Genomic DNA, 15,572 nt, shown 5'->3' with positions numbered 1-15,572 from the left:
CTTTTCTATTAAATCTATAAATAGCATCAGGAATTACAAGAAACTAATGTGGGAAACATACTTTTAACCAGATTGGTAGAGTAAAGTTCAAGACTCCTGAATTCTTCTGAGTTGCTTTTTGTGTTCTTTCCAGAAAGAGCTCTGCTTTGATGAAGAACTGGTTCTGCAGCAGTTAAGGTACACCGGAATGTTAGAAACTGTACGGATCCGGAGATCAGGTTACAGCGCCAAGTACACCTTTCAGGTATTTAAATACACCTGCCACACTGAGTGTTTGCAAACTTAGTTCTTCTTACCAATCAAGGGGCATTTACTGCATACAAACAATACAGTGGGCATATGTTAAGGGTAAGGAGCCTTACCTAACCTTTACTTGTCATAGTTTTGATACTGCACAAATCAAATGATTATTTACAGGGAATTTCCATAGAGTCAAAGACTTTTCTAGTTGGAGGGAACCTCCAAGGTCATTTTGCAGAGGAGGGGCTTGAGACCCAGGCAGCTGGTGCAGCCTGCTTCAGGTCTCACAGCTTAGTAGCAGAACTGCGACTAGAACCCAGGTGTTCTTTTGTCCTGAAGTCCAGTCTTCTTATGCACAGGGTCACTGTACTCAGCCAGCTTCCTTTGTTTCACTGTGAGAAGTGTTGGCTTTAAAAATGTATCTTGCACTTTGCAGAAGTGTTTTTATTCCAATATTTATTTACTTATACCTGTAAACAAAAATATGCTTATTTTAGCCCACAATTTATTAGTTCTAGGTCTCTGTCCTTGAACAGCATTTGAATCCTTAGAGATTCAGTGCTGGAACATCATCTGGTCTAGCTCTCTTATTTTAAAGAGGAAGAAACCTAGTCCAAGAGAAGCAAAATGATTTGTTTAGAATTCACACTCTCTCCCTGTTCTACACTGCCAATTTTTCTAAAATAACAATTTACTTATAAGTTTTTATATATTGGAATGGTGGTTTAAAGTGTGAGTTTAGAGTTTGGGGACCAGAATATGCATTTTTCCTTTAAAGTTGATTCAGTGATTCAATACATCACATTCTAGCAAAACGTGTGCATGACCTTGTCGAAGGACAGCTCATCTTGAGGAGTCAGTAGATGTGAGTTCTAGGACTGGCTCTACTGGATTAGTCTGACCTGGAGATTCACTTAACCATTATGTGCCTTAGCTTTCTCATCTCAGATGAGAATAAGCGCCACCAAATCTTTTCATATGACTGGAAAGATGAAATCAGTTCATAAATGGGAAAGGTTTGAAAAATGTTCAGTAAGACTAATACTGCAATAGTAACAAAGAAGTATAGTGGCATAAGCTACTTTTTATTCAAATGGCACATAGCTGCAATGTCATCTTAAAACAGTTCTTTTGCATGAGAAAATATTTTAATGATATGCTTTTGTATATTCTCAATACCTCAGACAGTAACCCTAAAAATGAGATTTTTTGTAGAGCAAAATGATAGTGTCTGCTGCAAATGGCCCTAAACTGCATGTAAAGACAAAAGAATTATTTACTTGTGCACTTTTCCATTGATGCAGAAACTCAAGTAATCCTTTTTCTTGACATAAATTTCTTAGGATTTCACAGATCAGTTCCAAGTATTACTACCCAAAAATACCAAACCTTCAAAGGAAATGATATCTGCTCTGCTGGAGAAGATGGGCATGGACAAGAAAAACTACCAAATAGGAAAGACCAAGGTCTGTTTAGTATTTTCTGACTCTTTGTGAATCCAAGGGCCTTCTCTTTTTCCTTTGAATTTGTGAACTCCCTTTCTTTCAAGAATCTAGGGTACATTTATTCCCAGAAATGTCAAGAGGCAGGTCAAAAGTGCGAATTTATTGTAAAATTAAGTTTTTGGTTAGAAACTTAGTTCCCTAGGATGAAAACATTTTTATTTTTTCCTTCAAAAAACTATCCTTGACTTGGGATTTTATCTTTTTTGTTTGTCTGGGGATTTCTTTGAAAGGAACGGGTATTTAGAATATTTACTCAGTATTAATCTCGTTTGCTATCTTATTTTTAATATAGTCAAACTGATGATACCTTCAGCTTGCCATTTGGCTTTACCCAGTGAGCTGCTAATCACTTTCGCATACTTACCCTGTATAGGGTATAGTTTGATGAAATTAGGGTGGAGATTTGGCTTTAAATTTCTCTCCAGTTACTTTGAATGTAGTACCTTCTAACCCTAGGTCTTGCCTATATAGGAAAATGCCTCTGTAAACTTCAGGGTAGGTAGCCTTTTCAAGAGGAGAAGCTCAATTTAAACCTTCTCTTCTGGATCAGGTGTTCATGAAGGAAACTGAGCGACAGACCCTGCAGGACACACTTCACAAAGAAGTGATTCGGAAAATCATTCTCCTCCAAAGCTGGACTCGGATGGTCTTAGAAAGAAGACATTTCCTCCAAGTGAAGCAAGCAGCCATCACTATTCAGGTCTGTTCCTTTCGGGATAAGCAGTTGCTGTGCTTGTTACAGGTCTGATCCAGGCCAAGCCAATGGTTACCTCTCACTACTTGAATTTTTAAAAAATATTTTTTAGGCTTTTTGGCGTTCTTACCGAGTTAGGAGGACTCTAGCGAAGGCTGAAGCAGCTGTTTATATTCAGGCAGTTTGGAGAGGATACCAGCAGCGGAAGGCCTACCAGAGGCTGAGGCAGAGCGTTCTTCTCCTACAGACTGCAGGCAGAGGATACCTGCAGAGACAACGGTGAACACAACTTGAAATTGTGTGTGTGTGTGTGTGTGTGTGTGTGTGTGCACGTGCGTCTCGCACATGCACACACAGGTCTAAAAAAAGGTCTTGAGAGCACTGAACTTAGTGAAGTTGTATTTTTTTCTTGCTATTAACATCATTAGCCCTTTTATGAGTGAAAAGATTTCCTAGCTCTTCTGACCTGAACTTGGGTACATGAGGTTAGATAGGTCAGAATAGCTGAAAGCCAAGGTGAACGAGGTGTCAGCGTGCATGTCTACATGTCCACCCTTATCTTAAGTGGCCAGGAGTTGCACAGTAGATTTATGTGGATTAAAGACTGTGGTTCAAACACCAATAAATCAAGTCTTCAGAGACCTTTGTCTTCACATGTCTTTCTGAAGCTCTTGCTTTTTTTTTTTTTTTAACAGCTTTGGCCAGATGGTTTTAGAAAAGAAGAGGATTGAAGAAAAAAAAAGAGAAATTCAGCAGGCCCTGGAGAAAGAGAAGGAAGAGGCTGGATCCCCCAAGGCAGAAAACAGGGAGCCACTGCCCAAGGAGGAAGCTGTCAAATCAGAGATGGAATTGACTTCTGTTTCTGTTCCAGAGCATCAGCTGCATGAAACACATGCAACAGCAGATGAAAAACAGGATTCACTAAGAGAAAAAGAAAACCAAAATACTGAGAAGACTCTTCCTTCCCAGAAAAACCTTGTAGAAAGTCATGAAAAGAGCACAAGTAGCCGAGAAAAGCGTGAATCACGACGGCAAAGGGGCCTTGAACATGTAAAACTACAGAATAAACACATACTGTCCTGCAGGGAAGATCTCAACGTCAGAGAGCCACCAGGAAAGACAGTCCAAGGACAAAGTGAATGTTGGCAAGAAATTACTTTGCAAAGTAAAAAAGAAGAGAAAGTCCCTTCAGACATAAACTCTCTCGATGAAATGAAGGACAAGGAAAATTTACTGGGGAAGAAATCAACAGAATTAAAGGAGGAATTTTCAGGTAACCAGACTATCAAGTCTAAGAAAATGGAAGAAAACCAGAAGCTGCAGCAAAAAGGAAATCAGAGTTACAGCAATCTCGAAAGGCCTTCCACTCTTCCCCTGAGCGAGGTTACCAAAGGCGCTGCTGAGCAACCCCAAGACAAACAGAAACCAAGCGCTGGCCAGAAAATAAACGAAGTGCTAGAGAGTCCTACTGCTTCCCAGATCCAGAGATACCGAGAAACTGATAGCGAGCGATTGTCAGCTGTAGTAGAGCTATGGAGAGGAAAGAAAATGATGGTTGCTGGCACCGGTACAATGCTGAGCCAGTCCCTGGACCTGAGTGAAAAACACAGGACTGTTGGGTTACCTCTAACGCCGGGAGAGTAAGAAAACGTTTTTTACGTGGTTTTTTAATAGTCATGACATCAGTTGATTTTAATTCATAAAGATATGTATGTGTTAAAGTCAAAAGCTCTGACACATCCAGTTCAATTCAGCAGACATTTATTACTCACCTACTAAAGAGCAGAATCCCTACCCTTGTAGAATTTGCCATCCCCCCAAACCCCCTGGGTGAGCCTTGCCGCCTGCCCTGCTGCTGAACACTAAAGATGTGTGAGGACTGCCCTTTGTTTTCTCTTTGTGTCCCTAGTGCTTAGCACATAACCAGAACTTTCTCATTCATTCACTAGAGGACATGGCACATACGTAAATAACTTTAATGCACAAGAATGCTTGAGAAGTTCAAACAAAATGCTTTATGAATTTCAGGACCAGCAGGGGAATTGGGAAGCTTCATGGAAATGGGGACCTTCAAGCTGGGCCTTATTTTTATAGGCTAAGATTATTCCAGCAGCAGGGAGCAAGGGGAGAGCCCTCCAGACTTGGGGATCATGGGAGAAACCTTAGCGGTCCTCTGGTCCACTCTTTCATTTTATATATGGCCCCAAATAATGTGGTAACCCCTCTCCCAGGCTACCCAGGCAATAAAGGGCAGAACTAGAATCTGGACATAGGCCCTCTACCACTTAACTATTCCTTCCACTGCAGAAATAGAGAGGCCAGGCCCCTCGGTCAGTTCCCAGGGACAGTGAGGAGTCCATTCTGGCCAGAGCATTTACTATTTGCAGTGAGATTCAAAAGAAAGAGTGGTGAGAGTTTGTGGAGGGCCCTGTAATTTGAGGTAAAGGGGTATAAATTTGGGAGGTAGACAACATGGAGAAGCTGAGCAGACATGACCAGAAAATTAAATTTCAGTTTTACTAATCCCACAGGAGGCCATAGAATATATCAGGAAAAGTGAAGGACTGAACAGTCAGTGTATAGTCTAAGGTCAGTGATGCCACAGCAATTATTTATTCAGTAAAGAAATATTCATTCTCCACCATGACTAGAGCTTAGTGTGAAGTGTGATCTTCAGGCATGGTCATACTCTCTAAGAGTCACCCATCCAGTTAAACAATCAAAGAAAGCAGAGGGAACAGTGAGAAGACAGGGTGATATTGCCAGAACAAAGTGAGAAACAAAGATCTATATTTGGGAAGCTAAGAATAAGAAAATCAGCTCAGCAATATAGGAGCTCAAAATCAAGTTTTCAGAGGCTGGTCAGAATTCCAGGAAAGTGGAGTCTGACTTGGGAAGCCAAACTCGGAGTCAGGAAGGCTAGGAGAAAGAAAGATGCACCATGATTCAAGGTCAAAAGCCTGGGAGAGGGAGCTGGCAGGGAAGATCAGTAGGAGAGGGACGAGACCTTAAATAGCAGCACTTCCCAAAGTAACTCCTGTATCATCTGACTGTCATTGACCAGTGAACTTCCTGGCTGCCTGCCTTGCCTGCCTCTCTCCCCGGAGCACACACTTAGACACTGCTAGGCTGCATAGGGGATCGGGATCAGGATCTGCTCAAGCCAGCCTCTGCTGCTTCATGGCAGTCTAGTGACCACCCTGAATTCTTGTTTGTTTTTTGAGGGGAAAGGGCAAGGCAATTAGGGTTAAGTGACTTGCCCAAGGTCACCTAAGTGTCCTCAGATACTTGACACTTACTAGCTGTGTGACCTTGGGCAAGTCATTTAACCCTGTTTGCCTGAGCTTCCTTATCTATGAGATGAGCTGGAGAAGGAACTGACAAACCACTGTAGTATCTCTGCCAAGAAAACCCCAAATGGGGTCACGAAAAGTTGAACACGTCTGAAATGACTGAACAGTAAGAGCAGATAAGCACTCTTACATCTCATTCATAACAGTTACCCTTTTGTGATCTTGCAGGGATCGAGGATTTTCTTTATCATTGAGTGATGTTGACAAACTAGTTCCTTCATCTACTAAGAATCAGGTAGGATCTTCATGCGTATCATTAGAAGCCGTAATTCTTTTCTCCAGTTATTTCCTGACTACACTGCAGTTGTTTGACTAGTCATAGGTTGCCCACCCTTTGCAAGACTATAGAGACTGTCACCTTGTCCCCATCAAAAAAAGTTTAAAGTGTAAATGACATTGTCTTTCAAGTGAGTGATGATTCCTTAGAGTCTAGAGTGATTTGAGTGAAAAAGGAAGTGAAGTCTGTGTTGAGGTACTTCCTTAAACCTCTTTCTCTGCTGCAGGTGTCTACAGAAGTAGTGGACGGCAGCAAAATCTCCAAAAAGCAGGCCCCCGTCCAGAAGAAGAAGCCCGGGGATTTGTCTGCCCACAGCGATGGCCTGTCCCCAAGCCAGCAGGCTGACTCCAAGTACGTGCTTGCGCTCCCCAGAAGAGAGGGCAGAGCTGGCGTGGCTGGGGATCCTGGCCCATCTCCCTGCTCAGCCTGCTACAGGGCCCAGCATCCTTGTGATGGGAATCACTCCTTTGTGTTAAGGTTCCCCATTCACATGGATGTGTTAATCCTATCCAAGTCGACAGACAGTCATTTGTCTTAGCTTACACCTAAGCAGCTCTGGAAGGCATGCCACACACTTCACAATCATCATCTTGTTTGATACTCATAAAATAGGTTCTGTTATAATCTCCATCTTACAGAAGAGGAAACTTACCCTCTGAGAAGTTTAGTGACTTTCCAGGAGGAAACTGTTCTGAAGTATCTGGCCCAGGATTCATGCCCAGCTCTTCCTGATTCTGAGTCCAGCTCACTTTGTCTGACCCCACACTGCCACGGGGCTAGGCCTTGAGGGTTGTCAGGATGAAAAAGAGGGAGGGATCTGCCTTCAGGAAGCTGACAGTGATGAAAATACTAATTCATGTTTCCATAGCACAACTTAAAGTTTATAAAGCACTTTCTTCTAAATAACTCTACAGTATAGGAAAACTGAAGCCCCTAGCCAGAATTTGAACCCAGGTCTCCTGGCTCCACATTCAGCACTCATGCCATAGTTCTGTGCTGCCTTTCCTCTGGCAGCAAGTTGAGGCATGTGTATTACTACAGAAGGGCAGCCCATTCTGAGGGACATGGGTGGGATCAGCAGGGTCAAATGATACACATGATTATTCTGTTAAAAGGAGATGAGCTTGGTGATCTGTGAGGGGTCCAAGAGGAAGACAAAGGGCCAGCAGTAGCTAGGATGAAGGCAGGATGCTGTGCATAAAGGCATGGAGGTGAAAGGGAGCAGGAGAAGATGGGGCCTGGGCTCTGACTCCATTGGTAGTGGGGGAGCTCCCAGGAAAGAAGAGCTGCTCTGCCCATGGAGGGCCACATTGGGTCTGCAGCTTAGAGCCTTAAGGAGAGGACCAGGCCTGCCTATGAGTTCATGGGTGCAGAGGACTTCCAGGGAGAGGGTTCCTCTGCCCATGAGGGGCAGCACCAGCTCCAGGAGGATGGTCTAGAACCCCAAGAGGCTGACTCACTTGCTTAGAGGAACTCAAACCAGTTGAGGTCCAAAGCAGGAGCTGAACCCCATCCTTTCTGACCCCTTTGACTAGAATAGAGGATGCAAAAGAGTGTGGGGTTGATTGGAAAAGGGAGAGCCCACATTCCAGAGCAAGCAACTGGACATTAGGAGGTTACTGTAGTCCCGATGAAAAGGTAAGACAGGAGATAGGAGTCAAAGGAGTAAGGACAGGATCAATATAAGGAATGTTACAGGGATAGAACGACAAAATTTGACAACCAGTTGGGTATGGGGAATGAAGCCAAGCTTTGAGGCCAGTGCCTTCAACAGAAACAGGACAACAGTAAGAGGAGGGACAAGCTTCATAGGGCAAATACTGAATCCCTTTTTACACATGTGAAGTTTGTGGTACCAGGCCATTCAGGTGGAGATATTAGCAGACCACTTAATTGAATGAGTTTGAGATTGTGATTCTGGGAAAGCTCAGAGGAGAAGGTAAAGAGCTGATAACTCTATAGAGGTGATAGTTAAAATGGATAAAATTATTGAGGGAGAACTCGTAGAAAGAGAAATGAAAAGGGCTGACAGTGGGGATTCCCACATTTACTGGGCAGGAGGAGGAAGAGAAACCAGCAGAAGAGACCAAGAAGGGCAGCCCATTCTGAGGGACGTGGGTGGGGTCAGCGGGGTCAAATGATACAGAAAATTCAGCAGAACTAAGAAAAACCCATTGGTTTGTCGCTTACAGAAGAGTGCATCACAGACATTTAAGACAGTGTGGGTGGTGAGGAAGTGGAGTCCACTAGTATATGCTACTCTTTAGAATTTTTTTTTCTTTTTGGAGGGCATTTGGGGTTAAGTGACTTGCCCAAGGTCACATGGCTAGGTTTGTGTGTGTGTGTGTGTGTTAAGTGTCTAAGACCAGATTTGAACTCAGATCCTCCTGGCTCCAGGGCTGGTACTCTATTCACTGCACCACCTAGCCACCCCTACTCTTTGGAATTTTGATAGTGAAAGGATAATGACCACAGATGATAGCTTGGGGGGTTAGCAACATCAAGAATAGTAGATACTCTTAGAAAGGGGGAGACAAGCTATGGAGGAGCCAGTGGAGAGAGAGGAAGGCTGAAGATGAAAAAGTGAGTGATGGCATTTTCTTGGAAGAAAGGGAGTTAACTTTGCAAGAAAAGTGACCAGAGGAAAGAGAAATTGCAGGTTTTGAGATAGGCCGGAGGAGATGAGTGAGCCTCAGTCTGAACAGGGAAGTTAGGAAGCTAGAGCTCCTTTTGTTGTGTTAAAGCAGAGAAGCACCAGGGATCTACGCTGCTGGGGTATGAGATGGGTCAGTTCTGATGAAGACATTGAGAGCTTTGGAAAGGCCTGAGGGCAAGCGCAAGGTTCGCGTTAGTACAGTAAGAGGAGAACCCTCGAGCCAGCTGAAGACAGCGAAAGGCTGCCATCTACCCAGCGGTTTAGCCTAAACACTTCAGGTTGCTTACCACTTTCACAGTACTTCTAAAAAGTATTTTCTCTACCCAGTGGGGTAGATAAGAAACAGGCTCAAAAGGGGTAGTTGAATTGTCCACATCATACAGGTAGTAAGATACAAGCCAGGAGTTCATCCCAGGTTCTCATTCTTAGTCTTATGCTCTTACATCATGCTGTCTCTTAAGCCGACCACGGTTTCATGCTATATTTAAAAATCCCACTCTGTGTAGGGAAAATGAAAAATAGATCCTCTTGGATGGAGAAAAATTAGCAGAAAGGAAATTTATATAAGAACAAGAAGTTTTCCTTTTTTTTTTAAGACTTTTTTTCTCACACTACTTTCTTTAGAAGCTCTCAAGAGATTGTTACATAATCATAGGGAAGTTTTCAACAAGGTTTATTCCCAAAAGAATCAGCCACTTGTATGACAGATTACTTGGGTCAGGGGAAATCTGTGTATATTGATTAAGATATTAATATATCATTGGTAGCGAAACAGCCAAATGTCCTCCCTTTTCATTTTATACCATCTCTTTAAGGCCTAAAAAATTTCAATATTACATTCCACACAATTAAACAGAGTTACTCCTACTTCTTCTTTTAGATCCACATTTAAGTGGCTTTTCATGCCTAAAAATAAAGATAAGAAGTATAACCTAGAGGGAACAGAGGAAATGGAGACTGCTGCACCTGTACCTGTGATGCTGGAAGCTGTAGCATCAAAGAGAGTCTCAGAAAGTGAGTTGTCTACGTAATGATTGCTCTCAAGAATGGGAGTACACCTCAGCTCTGTGGCAAAGTCACTGTGTCTGGGAAACAACAGAGCAGGTGGAAGAGAATGTTGTTGGGAAGCAAGAAATGATCAGCGTAAGAATTTAAGAGAAAGCAAGGAAAGGTTAATGTGAACCAGTGATGAGCAGTGTGCACATCAGAAACGGAAATATAGAGTTCCAAGGCATAGGGAAGAGCGGCCGACGTTCCCCCTCTGGGGGCTCTGAGGGTAGAACACATTGTTGGGAGGATCACGTGAAGTAATCACATGTCTTTGTGGGAGGTTCAGACGGGCAGGGATTGAAATGATGAAAACAAAGACAATAAGACGTACCAAAAAAATCTGGGTTTTTAGATGTCACAGTGATCTCAAGACCAGAGTTGGTGTGTGCACCACGAAACTGTCTGAAGTGATATTTAGATGTGTGATGGACAACAGTCTAGGCTTCCGCTTTATAAATGGCTTCCTAAAACGCTGCATTGTTCTGTGCACTTAATGCTGTAGAATTGCTTTTTTCTCTAGCACCGTCTGGACATCAGAACCGCCCCCACACAGGAGAGCGAGACCGTCCTGTGAAAGAGCCCTCAAGCAAAGCAAAAAAGAATCGCAACATTAAAATTAGTAAAATCACAACAGTGTCCGAGAAGTGGCGAGAGTCTGTGTTCCGGAAAATAACAAATGCCAATGAACTTAAATACCTTGATGAGTTCCTTTTGAACAAGGTGAGATGTTCAAGTAACAGCTGTGAAGGTTTCCAGTACACTGTGTCCAGTGGGGGAAAAAATGAACCTTTTCCTGACCATGTGTGAAGTACTGAAGTCTTTGAAAACTGTACCTGCCAAGCACAAGCCCTGACAAGTCCTAAAGGCTTCAGGCTTTCTTGTAAACTCCACCTTTAGCTTGATGTAGGAGTGTGCTATTGGTAAAGGGGGTGGGAGAGGAGAATACAGAGGTGAAGAAGCAGGGTGTGTTTGTCTTCCCCTGAGGACCAGACCAGCTCAGCTAACCCTGACAGTAACTCATGAAACATCCACTAAGATGTCAGGTTGTTGGGATACACATCAGTAGAGAAAGACCCCACAGATGAAATCACAGGTGAAGTCATGTTTCCCTTCTACCTGCAAAAGGAAGCAAGGCATCCATTGAGGGAGAGGGAGAAAACCTCCTGAGGAGGCCTAGAATTCTCCCTCTCCTAGTATATTACACTGTCTGGGAGGCTTCCCATACCAGCAACCTCTTAAATTGGTACCTGTTCATTGTCATCTAAAAGGGTAAGAAACTGGAAGAACTATTTTTCTTGGGGTGGGAATTCACAGCATTGCAAGTCCTAGAACCTGGGGAGGTGAGTGGGTGGACAGGGAGAAAATGACAGAGCACAGCTGAAGGCCTTACTTAGTTGAGCCAATAAATCTTTATCATGGTCGTTTAACTTGCTTTGTAGCCTGTTATCCCAGTAAGTTACAAATTCAGCATAACCAAATATGTCATTGTCTTAAAACAAAAAATTAATTATTTTATATATTTTTGCTTGTCAGATAAATGACTTGCGCTCTCAGAAGACTCCCATTGAAAGTTTATTTATTGAAGCCACAGAAAAGTTTAGAAGCAATATAAAGACTATGTATTCTGCTCCGGTAGGTAACTTTTTTTCTTGTAAACTCCAGCTTTAACTTGATGTAGGAGTGTCCTATCGGTAAATGGGGTGGGAGAGGAGAATACAGATGTGAAGAAGACCTAGCCCTACCTTCATGGAACTTTCATTCTTGTAGAGGGGATAAGAGGCTCACAGGAAAAATCATAATGCAAAATACAACATAAGAGAGATGCAAAGTGAGATCATTTCCCCTGGGGACCTGCATTGGCTCCCCAAGTGAATGGCATTTGACCTGTGTCCATATAAAGGATGAATATGGTTTCAGGAGGTAGAGTTGGGGCAGCGACAGCGTGATGTCGTGAAAAGAACACTGGGCTTGAATTAAAGTGCTTGGGTTTAGGGCCCAGCACCTATGGGCCAGACATCTACCTTTCATCATTTGTAAAATGAAGGAGGTGGGCCAGATGCTCTCTGAGATCCCTCACAGCTCTCAGTGCTGCTCCTGTGGTGAGAGAAAGGGGGGGGGGGGGTAGGAGTGAAGAAGAAGAGCGGAGCATCTCTGGAGGTGTGAAGGTGGGAGACCAGAGCGTGTTCACAAGCCCCTCTCAGGCGGGAAGTACTTAAAACTTTTGTGTTCATGACCTTAAGTTTAACCAATTATTTGTTGTAGAATAATGGGGAAAATATGGGACATCTTAATGTATTTATTATACTTTAAATTTGACTTTTTAATACTAGAATGGAAAAATTCATGTTGGCTACAAGGATCTGATGGAAAACTACCAGATTGTAGTAAACAACCTGGCAATGGAAAGAGGAGAAAAAGACACCAACCTGGTCCTGAATCTCTTCCAGTCCCTTCTTGATGAGTTCACCAGAGGATACACAAAAAATGACTTTGAGCCACCAAAGGTAGGCTTTGTGACCCAGCCCCTGAGCTAACCTAACCTTCCTATCCTTTTTATTCATTCATAAATCTGAAAATTTAAGAATTCTAGCACACCTCTGCTGATTCTAACCTCTACTCAAATACAAATGATTGTGTAAGTGTCTCACATCGGTAGCATCTAATGTTTACAAGTTAAAAATGTTCAGACACCAAATTTGTGAGGCTGACTTTTGACACTGACCAGTCTTCCCTACAAAAAATGAAGACTGCAGGGATGAATTATCAGTGGACCTGTGGAGGCCTAGAGGAGAGAAATTCAATTGAATAAAATTTCTTAAGCCCTCATATGCAAGGCATTTTGCTGATAAGCACAGGGAATTCAGTAGTGAAGAATAACATGGTCCTTATAGGCCTGTAGTCTCCTAAAGGGGCTATGTAGGCGTATAATACAGTATTCAGCTCGATTTGAGAGGAGGGAGAGAACAGTTCTGCAAAGAAAAAAGACAAGGCCAAGGGTTTCATTTCTAGCAAGAGACAGAATAAGGTTCTCTGCTTAGCAGTGATGTTCAGAGAGTGTGGAGTGTATTTCTGCCATGCAAGTGACTGTTACTCATATTTGTGCCTGTTTGGTTTCTGAGAACAGAGGATAAATTGGCTTAAAGAATGATTCTCTACTCTTCACGTCATCCAAGTTCCTTTTTAAAAGGAAGTGTCCCATGTTAAAAAAGCAAGAAGTAATGGCTTCGTGTCAAAACAAAGACAGTAAAGCTGATTAAATAAGTGGGAATCCTGACCTGTGGCAAGAATTTGCATGTTGGAGGAATGTCAGACAGTGGAGAAAAGGAAGGCCAGCACATATAACTAAGTAACAGCTCTTACTTTGGGGCATCCCAAAGAGGAGAGAACTATACCCTCTGAAGAGAAAACCACTACTTATCTTCTCGGGAATAGTGTTGTAAACATGGAGATGTCATTCCTTTAAGTGGCAAAATCAAGTGATCTCAAAATAAAAATGAAAAAGTCTTCTGCCTTCCTAGGATAAGCATCCACAATGCCATAGAAAAACTATGAAGACAGATTGCTGCCACTTAAACATGGGGACAGATGTTACCACCAAAAGGAATCTAGAAAGTGTTTGTGAAAATGACAAAGTGTTAGACAAGGAACTGGAACTCTTAAGGAAACATATGGCATTTTCATCAACAAAAAGAGCTTCAGAAGAGAGACAGATTTGGGAATTGAAAAACTGGTAAAGATTTAGATTTATAGACCATAACTTAAAATAGCAGAATTGACAGACTTCTGGCTAGGATTCTATCTGAAGAGAGCTGATAAGAATGTATTTGTCCAGAATCTCATAAAGCTAATCTAAAAGTCTTTACCTGTAAATGAAGAAGGAAAGATAAAACTGGCTGCATATATGTACCAAACTGAAGACCATAGCAACTAGCAACAGTGTAGGAAGAATAACAATGAAGATAATCTGGAGTGCACAGAAGGCAGAATCCAAGGAAGAAGCCAGTGATAAAACCCCATGTTCTTACATCTGTACCCAGAGGTACAAAAGTGTGGATACCAAGTGAGGCAAACTATAAAACCTTACACAAGGAGGCAAATTTGTCTTCCAGGCTATCACTGAGACTTAGTAGGAAGAGGCCTGTCACTGGAAGATGGTATATCCCTATTCATAAAAAAAAACAGGATAGGTCTTACTTTTGTTTGTTTGTTTTTAAAGAGGGGCTCGAGATGGGGAGAGAATGTCATTGTATATTAAGATAGGCCCACATGAGGAAACCTGGGGAATCAGAGAAGGGGAAGGAAGTATGATGGAGAGCATTTGTGTGAAGTTGTACAGAAGCAGCATTATCATTGAGGTATGCTACAGAGCACCTGGGGAGAAGAGCTGCCTGCCTGCGCAGCAGTGAGGAATTGGGGAGCACATCACAAGCCCGACACAGGTGTGCTGTAGTTGTGATGGAGGACTTCAGTTATCTGGATGTGTGCTGAAGCTCATGCTTTGCCCAGACCAGTTAATAATTTCTTGACTTTCTTTAATGATAATCATCCTTCAAAAAAGTGGAAAAATAAACAAATAAGGACTTGTATTCTGAATTGGATTCTTGCCAAGAAAGAGCATCTGGTTGCTGGGGTGGAAACTGTGGGGGAGAAGGAAGGAAGAATACCATTTCCATCTTAAAATTTGTGATAGAGAAAAAGAGGAAGGCTGATGGGTTTAGTCTGAGCAGATTTCAGAGTGCTCCGGAAAAGGATAGGCAGAATCCTGGGAACAAAAGTTCCCGAGGGGGAAGTCAGACCAGGAGGAAAGGTCTCAAGAGTTAAAATTCTGAAGATACAAAGAAATAATTCCAGCACAAGGAAAAAGAGGAAATTGTCTAAAGAGACTGATTTGGATGCTCAGGAAATTAATTAATGAGTTTCAGTTTTTAAAAATCGAAGCAAAAACAGGTTGTGGAGAATGAAGATAAGGGTCCTAGAAGAATAAATTAAAGCTGTGGAGAAAGTGAGGTGGTGAGAATTGTAAAAGACAACAGAAAAGAGTTTGAGCTCTTTTAGCTATATCCTGAGAAGAGGGAGACTCAGAGAAAGGACCATTGTTCAGGATGGGTGAGATAGTAATGAGGGACAACTGGAAGAACTGCTGAACTGATTTCTCTTTCAAGAGAAAGAGAATTGGGAAAGAGATTGAAAAGGACAGAGGCAAAATTGCTAACAGGGAATTGATAAGTACAGAGACAGTAAGAGAACACCCAGCTGCCTTTCATAAGCTCTCACCTGATCCAAATCACCTGTGTCCCAGGATACTGGGAATTGAAGGAATTGACTGGTGTGATTTTCACACCACTCAGTAATCTTGGAAGGATCTTGGAAAATAGGAAATCTCCACAGGATTGGAGAAGGGGCGAGTATTGTTCCAATATTCAACAAAGGAAGATACTAGAATCAGCTAACTCTAGGCCTCTGAATTTCAGGTCTTGGTAAAATTCTAGAACGTATTGTTAGGGACATCATAAACGGGTTCCGATATATGAGAGGCTGTCATGTAGAGGAAAGACTAGATTTGTTCTGTATGAGTGCAAAGCAGTTGGGGAGGAGGAAGGGGCGAAATTGCTGCAAAGACACAAATTTAGGTTGGATTGGATATCAGGAAAACCTTCTTAGCTGGTAGGAGCTATTCCAAAGTGGAAGGGGCTGGCCCCAAATATGGTAGGTTCTACTTCCCTGAAGATCTTCCAGCAAATATAGGAGAATGACCTCTTGTCAGGTCTGTTGTTATGGGGGTTCTTGTTTCAGTACA

General features: G+C 42.5%; 1 protein-coding gene across 10 annotated transcripts in view; it reads left to right on the top strand.

Annotated features, from left to right (window-relative positions):
- The window catches only part of MYO9B (myosin IXB), a 132,075-nt gene that overhangs the window by 100,727 nt on the left and 15,776 nt on the right, over positions 1-15,572 (top strand). For all 10 annotated transcript variants that reach the window (XM_069102092.1, XM_069102083.1, XM_069102084.1 and 7 more), the window contains 11 exons: positions 134-244; positions 1,584-1,706; positions 2,296-2,445; positions 2,552-2,718; positions 3,135-4,079; positions 5,961-6,027; positions 6,296-6,420; positions 9,606-9,739; positions 10,296-10,495; positions 11,309-11,407; positions 12,106-12,279. In XM_069102092.1, the coding sequence (XP_068958193.1) occupies positions 134-244; positions 1,584-1,706; positions 2,296-2,445; positions 2,552-2,718; positions 3,135-4,079; positions 5,961-6,027; positions 6,296-6,420; positions 9,606-9,739; positions 10,296-10,495; positions 11,309-11,407; positions 12,106-12,279 (2,295 nt within the window). The remainder of the gene's footprint in view (positions 1-133; positions 245-1,583; positions 1,707-2,295; positions 2,446-2,551; positions 2,719-3,134; positions 4,080-5,960; positions 6,028-6,295; positions 6,421-9,605; positions 9,740-10,295; positions 10,496-11,308; positions 11,408-12,105; positions 12,280-15,572) is intronic.

This window comes from Petaurus breviceps, unplaced genomic scaffold, assembly GCF_028583685.1.
Source record: "Petaurus breviceps papuanus isolate PSGF00001 unplaced genomic scaffold, PetGlider_PUasm1.0 523, whole genome shotgun sequence".
Classification (NCBI taxonomy): Eukaryota; Metazoa; Chordata; class Mammalia; order Diprotodontia; family Petauridae; genus Petaurus; species Petaurus breviceps.
Note: the sequence above shows the minus strand (reverse complement) of the source record. Positions and strands in the feature narration are given on the sequence as shown.